An 8779-nucleotide genomic window follows, 5' to 3' on the forward strand; every position below is an offset into this window, starting at 1 on the left:
TGACATGGAGAACGGAAGAAAGCAAATGCGCAAAAATTAAAGTTAAACTGTGAATTGGAATCGGGACAGAGACGCAGTCTGAGGAAGAAGGAAAAACCCTGATCGATCCGTTCAGTCTGATCAATAACAGACACGTGACATATAGACAGGAAATTATTGTTGATCCACAGGGAAATAAAAACACTTTCTGATGAGTTTTACACAATAATCAATAATTAGAATCCAATAATATCAGATCCATTCATGTGAAATGGGCCATTCTGCACAATGAGTACTTTTACTTTGGATACTTCAAGTATATTTGGACTTTTACTGCAGTGACACTTGGAATTACTGGGAACAGAGAATTTTTACTCTGTGGTATTTCTACTGTTACTGCAGTAAATACTCAGTACTTCTTCCACCACAGGTAAAAGTACTCTATACACACAGTCCTGCATTCATAGTGATGCCTTAACCTTTAACGTTGTACCTGGAATGTAACTGCAGCACTGTCTAAAATATCTTGTAGTACCACCATGGATGGTTTACTGCACAGGCTGACCTGGCACAGGGGCTCCGAGACCAGAGAACCATGTTTTCTGTCATACAAATATCAGAAAATGACTAAAGCTGATGATGTAAAATGAGTAAACTTCACATAAAACAGACAAAACCAGAAGAAAAAACTGCCTACAAGTCGAGTGGTTGGTCAGTCTGATGAGTCCAGAACAGGTGGGGCCCACTGTCCCCTCATCGTATTAAACATATGAGCTGATATCAGCTGTAAATGATCACATGACCATGATGGGTCTGTTGGAACATTAATGCATTTATTTCTTCATCACTCAGCTTCCATTGTTTGTGTGTAAACAGTGAATCCATAACGTCCATGTAGCTTCTCCTTCAATCCGGAGTCAAAGGTTACGGAGTCAAAGGTCCTTCCTATATGGAGACTGACACCTAGTGAACCCAACTGAGAACAACGCAAAATTCATATAGAACCGAGCGGCTCCTGACGTCAGTCCGTAGAATATGAGTCAGTGTTATGGCAGAGAATGTAAATCAGAGCTGAAACAAGCCAATGATTCATCAACAGAAAGAAAATGAATCAGCTGAACATCAGTCTGTGGATCTGACCTGTGTCCTCTGGACCTTCTTCACACAGGAAACGATTACTGACTTCAGTCCATCAAAGCCAGATCAACCTGCTAATGAGCTGATTTAATGAAGCAGTGTTATTCTGATAACGGACATTTACTTCATAACATAAACAAGTAAACGACATTTTAAAACTTCTGATAGTACATTTTGATATTTCTATAGTTTTCAACGCAGTACTTCTAAAATGCAGTATTATATTTCTACTAAGTCAAAGTATCTTCCATCACTGCTGGAAACTATAGTGAAATAAAGGGTCAAAGTATTTTTCTCTGAAACAGAGTGGAGGTAAATATTAGCATCAAACGACGAGAAGTAAAAGTACAGTTGTTTTTATATAAGTGACCAGAGAGCTCACTTCAAAATACCATGTGCCACACTGCAGTGACGTGTAGTGTTTCTTCATGTCTTTGGCAAAGTCAGACCAGTCTGTGAAACAGAGTCCTAAACACAGCTCAGAACATAAGGGCCTGTCAGGGGGAGAACTGCTCCTCCACTGGTCTTTGGTTTGTTGTGAATTGTGGGTTTTGTCTGTAGCTGCTGGTTCGAACTGCGAGAAAACTGTGTCAGTAGAAACAACTGACAGGTGGATTTAACTCTTTATTGTGACGGAACCGAGCTGACAGAGCCCAGGTGGTTTTACTGGAGCTCAGTAAACCCGCTCAACCCCTTGGTCAGATCAGTGGGCTGCAGGCCGGACGTGTACAGCTTGTAGCGCTCCACATTCGCCTGGTGGTAGCTGCTGTCTCTGTGAACCTTGATATTGTGGAGCTTGAACGCCCTGGAGCCTCTGATTAAACCCAAGTTGTGGTAGGACTTGTCTGCGTGGAGCCGGCACGCCTGGCACCACATCTCGTCGCGGACGGGACAGTAACGGAGGAACCAGAACATCTGGAGCCAGGCCTTGTTGAAGCGGGGAGGCGGGCGCTGGCTGCCGCTGCTGGTGACTCTGTTCTGAGGAACCACCGGGTGCTGGTCCACATCCCTTCCATTGAGCACCACCTGAGGAGACAAAGGCTGCATCCCTGTGGAGACAGACACTCACCGTCATCTCCAGGGGAACTGGGTTACTACAGCGGAACACTAATAAAAGTGGAGTTGTTAGTGTGACTGCAATCATGCAAGAGCCCAGACAAATTAGTTTAATCACGTTTTCAATAAACACGTTCAGCTAACTCCTGTCACTGACTCGCTTCAGGGCTCATTTAAACTGCTGTTTGAAACGTTCAGGTCAGATAAGCAGCAGGACTATCTTAGTCCACTTAGTCTAACCTTCTCATCACAAAGCAGCCTGGCTTTGGTTCATCTTTCATTCCCTCACACTTACATTCACTGAGAGTCTCAGTGACCACAGCTGAGGTCTCCATGTCCTGTTCTGCTGTGAGATGGAGCAGCTCCTCCTCCAGCTCCGAGACCCTCCTCTGCAGCTGGACACAGTTCAGACACGAGGAGGAGGAAGAGGAGGAAGAGGAGGACTCGCAGGTCTGAATGTTCTCCGTCAGATGTGGAAGTTTAAAGCTTAGCTCCACTTCATACGAACCAGAGGCTGAAGTTTTCCGAGAGCGGTTGGAGGCCTCCAGCGAAGCCTCGAGAGCGTTTCTAAAGAAGTCCTGAAACGACGGGTTCATGTTAGCTCAGGTTTTCTCTCTGTCTGTGTAGGAAACATCTCAGCAGTGAAGAATCTCAGGCCAAAAATCTCTCCTGGTGCTGACATTTAAAAAAAAAACACACTGCAGCCACACAGGTAGCCTGCTGGATTTTCACATTAAATGTCTCTTACTAGGCAAACAGAGGAATCTAACCCATCTCCCTTCCTGCAGCACATTATAGTGACTGATGACAGCTGACCTGAGGTGTTCACCGCAGTGCAGCACACAGCTGTTGTCATTATGAAGCTTTAGTACCTACAGTGGTTGGAGTCAGTGTTAACGAGACACATGAATTATGGGTAAATAACGTGTATGTGAAAGTGCCAAGATCAGCTGCAGTCGTACTCTGAAGCTGAGGTCTGTCGTCTTCGCAGCAGCAGATTGGACGCAGGACTTGTCTTTGGTCTGCATCTGTCTACTGGTGCTGGGTTTTCCCTGCAGGACCGACTGCAGCAGAGACTTCACTTCGCTCCAGGGAAGCACCACTGGCCTCTGAGCACCTGCGACAGAAAAACCTATTTTATTGTCTGTAATCTCACTTCAGAAATATTATAGAAACTTATTACTAAGAAATGGATGGCGTGCAGACTAACGTGCTCCGGGAAGACCTGCATGCAACGGACTGTCAGAGCTGCTTCAGAGACAAACTCAGGGCTTGTTGCAGCAGCAGGTTCTCTGGGTTACCTGACTCAGAATTTGTGTATGTGTGACTGGAGTGTTGGGTCGCAGACAAACGAGCTCTGGACAGGAACAAGAACGAGGGGCTTGAAATTCTTCTCCAGAATTCAAACTTTTAGTTTATTGTAGAACAAAACAAACTCAGTCCCACCTCCTGCTGCACCTGATCCCGCGTGTGTCCGTGTAAACACATCCGAGTGTCTCGACTCTGTTGTCCTCCTTTGTATCTGGTCTGGGTCTGACCGCACAGGGGGGACGCTCTTGGTCCATGTGTTTCCTTCACCGTGACCCATGTGTAGCGATGGGACCCAGTCTGCATCTGACTCCAACATCTCATATGCTGGTTTACCTGTGAACACCAAGGTTTATTAGGCACACCTAACTAAATCTGTCCACTTTATTAGGCACACCTAGAGCTAATATAATTAACAGTTATACTGGCTTTAGCTAGGTGTCCCCAATAAACTGGACAGCTGTAGCTAGGTGTCCCCAATAAAGTGGACAGCTGTAGCTAGGTGTCCCCAATAAAGTGGACAGCTGTAGCTAGGTGTCCCCAATAAACTGGACAGCTGTAGCTAGGTGTCCCCAATAAAGTGGACAGCTGTAGCTAGGTGTCCCCAATAAAGTGGACAGCTGTAGCTAGGTGTCCCCAACAAAGTGGACAGCTGTAGCTAGGTGTCCCCAATAAAGTGGACAGCTGTAGCTAGGTGTCCCCAATAAACTGGACAGCTGTAGCTAGGTGTCCCCAATAAAGTGGACAGCTGTAGCTAGGTGTCCCCAATAAACTGGACAGCTGTAGCTAGGTGTCCCCAATAAACTGGACAGCTGTAGCTAGGTGTCCCCAATAAACTGGACAGCTGTAGCTAGGTGTCCCCAATAAACTGGACAGCTGTAGCTAGGTGTCCCCAACAAAGTGGACAGCTGTAGCTAGGTGTCCCCAACAAACTGGACAGCTGTAGCTAGGTGTCCCCAACAAACTGGACAGCTGTAGCTAGGTGTCCCCAATAAACTGGACAGCTGTAGCTAGGTGTCCCCAATAAAGTGGACAGCTGTAGCTAGGTGTCCCCAATAAAGTGGACAGCTGTAGCTAGGTGTCCCTAATAAACTGGTGCGGTGCGTGACTGACCGGAGTGGAAGTGTCTCGAGCACACTCTCGCGGAGGTCGGGATGTGGTCGAACGTGATGCTGGTCCGGTCCACGGCAGCCACCCAGGCCGCCCTCCTGCGCCGGGTCAGCTCGGACGTGTGCTCGCCTTCGTTCGTCCTCCAGGCGGGGAAACAGTGGAACGTGAGTCCGTTGCGGATTCTCCTCCCGCGCTGGTCGTGAGACCTGCGGCCGCAGTTCCGGACGCAGCAGCTTTGGCCCCACATGAGGATCCGGGGACGCGCGGTGAAAATAACGTCACAGCAAAAGAAACAAAAACAAAATCCGACGTTTCAAAGGGCTGAACGAAAACAAACAACAGATACGACTGCTCCCACAAGCCACTGCGGCGTGACGTAAGAAGGTGGCGTCAAAACAAGTTAGCACGAGGATTTGATGAAACTTCGTATTTTGTAGATTCTGTTATTTCTGTTTATTGTGTTTTCTTCCTGCAGCGTAAAGTGATTCGTCCTTCACAGAAGCATTTTGGAAATAAATGCAGACCTGATGGTAGAAGAGTCATAATTCCAACATATATTATTTCTCCACAGTATCTGGCATTTTTAGTTGTACAGCGTTTATTTCATACATTTAACTAAAGTGTTAGAAAGATTATCTGTAATAATATTTGTGAACAATCGATCAGTGTAACAAATACTAATGTAAATAGAAAATAAAACCTTAGCAGAGGATGGTTTCGATCCATCGACCTCTGGGTTATGGGCCCAGCACGCTTCCGCTGCGCCACTCTGCTCCAACAGAAACAGGTCTCCACTTGTTTACATTTAAAGAAAAGAAATGGCCACATGTGACGACGTTACGTCACGTCAACGTCTGATTTTGTGACTGTGTCTCTGTAGTTATTTAATATTTTGTCTTTCCTACAAAACTGTTTATTTTAACAGAAATATTCAGGCAGTATAATTAAATAATTAAATTAAATAAAAGGGCATTTTCAAACTGTTGGTAATAAATAAAAACTGGTGAGACATGCTGCTTTTCACAATTTATTAACAAAATGATAAAATAAATAAATACAAATTGATCAAATGCTCCTAATATCAACTCCTCCCCATGTTCCCTACAGTATTTCCTAAACACTGCATACAAAGAATTCATCACAGAAGAGGCTCAATACAGAGGTAAGAATCCCACCAGACCAGTCACAATGTCAGGCCAACAGAAGACACATCTGGAACAGAAGTCAAAAAAATAAACACATTCCTTTCCAAAATCATTATGAAAAAATACAAACAATTATACAAATATTCAGATTGTGTAATTACCAATTTACACATTATTCAGCACACCAGGTGAACTTTTTCTTTATTCATATCGCTACAATGCATCTCACCAAATGGAAGATAAAAAAAGACTTTTATTTTTTAACTTGTTTATTTTTTATTTATTTAATTTTTTTGCACTCAACATACCCCCAAATGGAATTAGCTGTGGATGAGGTAAGAAACTTCAGTTGGGTCCGGACAGGATGGATGGTGAGCAGTAACAACGGACTGATGTCATGTTTTGACAAAATACTAGAAGGCCACAATCATGACTTGATCATTTTAAACCTAAAAACTGAGTGAACTACTTTACAGGATGCTTCCAGAACGATCCACCACAGAGGGACCTGGAGGATGCTGATGCATACGAAACTTCCTCAAACACAAAGTGAACTGCTCTCAGCTGCAGACACATGGTCCTTCTCCAGCTTGGTGAATGCACACGATGCTGATGCAGAAATTAATTCCAAATGATATGCACTGATTACAAAAAAGGCTTCCAAACAGAAATGCACACTGCAGTGTTCTTTGGATAATTCACTTTTAGACTTGACTAAACAGAAGCCATGGACATAATTTAGACATTAGGACTTGATCGAGGCCACCCCCCCCCCCCAGCTCCCAACAACCCAACATTCAGCATGGTGCATTAGCCAAGTTCAAATTAAAATCTAAACTAAGGAGCTAAAACCTTCTCAGCTCCGTCAATAAAACACAACGATAGAAAGAAACCACACCGTTGAACACCTAAACTGCATGAATGTTCAAGAAAAGAAAGGTGACTTGAGTTTCATGTAAAAACTTAAAAAAAATCAAGCAAATGCATATTAAAAAGGTTTGACAAATCTTGTATAAAAATTTGCATAAGAAGGCATGCGTTCCACTAGACCGAGTGGACAGATGTTGCTAATTGGGTCTAAGTCCGCCCGTCTTCAGGGTGCAGGTTAGTTTGTTCGTTCTGAATGCACGCAGGCTTCGGCTCACATGACCTGGTTTAGCAAACTCATTCCTCCAAACACAGACGAGCCACAGCACAGAGGAGACGATGAACCAGAACAAAACTCAACACGCTCCAGAGTCCAACACATCTGGACTAAAAAGCCTCTAGGAACTCACATCTGTGATTCGTGTTGCTGACAGACCCCATTTTTTACACTGACAATAATACTGGTCAAACTAAAAGTGCATCACAAAGAACTGGCTGTCACACTGAGCGAGATCTCATCACCAACAATCCCTCTATGGAGCCATTTTCACCAGACGACCTCTGACCTCTGCTAGCGTCCGCAGTGATTTTTTTCCCCCCCAGAAATGTAAAAGTTAAACCACTTGAAAACAAAATTAAAACACATTTAAGGCAACTCCTATATTAAACATCAACAAAACACTATCTGGTCAATCTAAACGGCATAATATGAAATGTAGTTTCAACTTGCATTGACTACTGGCAGCCTGAGGTGAAGGGACCGGGTTGTGCTCCGGTGTTTCGGGGAGCTTGGGGTGGTGGGGGGACGAAACAGACCAGAGGATGGCGGGTCGGGTGGGGGGATTATCTGGAGGGTTAGTAAGGTTCTACAAGTCACAGTGCAAGTCAAGAGACAAATATTATCTGCTGTTTGAAGAAAGGCACTCTAGGTACCTACTGTACAGAGGGAAAGGTCCAGTTTGTCTGGAGCACATGTTCAGGCTCTTTCAAAGTAAAACTTGTTGAGTGAAGAGACTGGATGACTACTCTGCTCTATCCACGAGTGAACCCAGGCTAACGCTGACAGATTCCAGCCGACAAAGAACAAAACACACAACGTATGGTGTTCGTAAGGAACCGGGGACAGACGTAGTAGTTGCCATTTTCTGTCAGACTTGCATCTCTGCCCAGTCTTTTCCTCCATTAGAGACAAATGACACTGATCAGACAACACTGTGGCCAAACATGTGGAAATGTTAAAGGACTCATTTCTCTGGGATCTTCTGAGTGAAGGCAGTTTGTACAGCTGATGTCAGAAATGCTCATTCAGTCACGAGTCCATATGATATGAAAACCAAAGTTTATGTCACCCAGCAACATATTCACCCCTTCACTTATGTTCACGTTACTTTCAATTGCTTTACATCATTTCCTACTATGGGATGTCACTGTGGATGTATGTGGAAAGTTAAAAAACTGTTTTCTGAGGCACACCACTGTCATTTTCTTCCTGCTACAGCCATGCTAGCAGCACCGTAAGACTCAGCTGCCCGCTAACATGATCATATATGTTTACCATCTTCGTATTAGCATGTTAGCATGGAGACAGCTAATTATCACCAAACCCAGGTTCCGCAGGTGTTCAGTTAGAACCCGGTGTTGGACACATTAAAATGTCGACCTGATGAAAAGTCAGATAAGCAACGTTATTCCAGTTCATCCAGGGGACACATGAACATCTGAACCACATCTTATCATAGTCCATCCAAAGAGTGAAAAATATGAGCTGCCAGTGGAGCCAGATGGAAAGTCAAACGATCTCCAGAAAGCCTCTGGGGATCATAAGGGATCATGGACCAAATGTCATTGTTGAGATTTTTCATTCTGGATTGACATTTCCATCATTATAGAGCTACGCTGCTAGCATGGCTAAAGATCCAGCATCAATAAAACAAACAAACTAGAAGAGCTTTGCAACGATATTCCCAATAAAGAGGTGTCAGGGCTTCTCAGGGGTGAACATATTTTTGGATGACAAAAAGTTAAACAACAAGCTCCAAAATTACACAAACAAAACAAACAAAAGTTCCAGCACAACCAGAGGCACTGTTAATGAACAGACCAGAGTTTGTTAATGCCCAGTACCCAACAAGAAGCCAGAAGTCAGGATCAGTTCATCAGACAAAAACAGACCCAGA

General features: G+C 44.2%; 1 protein-coding gene and 1 non-coding gene across 2 annotated transcripts; both read right to left on the reverse strand.

Annotated features, from left to right (window-relative positions):
• Positions 1-793: 793 nt before the first annotated feature.
• LOC113133617 (uncharacterized) lies at positions 794-5018 on the reverse strand. Its single transcript, XM_026312549.1, has 5 exons — positions 4594-5018; positions 3619-3816; positions 3135-3289; positions 2468-2750; positions 794-2165 (listed from the first exon to the last, which is right to left on the reverse strand). The coding sequence occupies exons 1-5, from the start codon at positions 4835-4837 to the stop codon at positions 1780-1782; spliced, it is 1266 nt and encodes a 421-aa protein (XP_026168334.1). The 5' UTR covers positions 4838-5018; the 3' UTR covers positions 794-1779.
• Positions 5019-5292: 274 nt separating this feature from the next.
• Positions 5293-5364, reverse strand: trnam-cau (transfer RNA methionine (anticodon CAU)). Its single transcript has one exon. It is a non-coding gene; the product is annotated as a tRNA-Met (tRNA).
• Between the last annotated feature and the right edge of the window lie 3415 nt (positions 5365-8779).

This window comes from Mastacembelus armatus, chromosome 6 (assembly GCF_900324485.2).
Source record: "Mastacembelus armatus chromosome 6, fMasArm1.2, whole genome shotgun sequence".
In the NCBI taxonomy this organism is placed as follows: domain Eukaryota; kingdom Metazoa; phylum Chordata; class Actinopteri; order Synbranchiformes; family Mastacembelidae; genus Mastacembelus; species Mastacembelus armatus.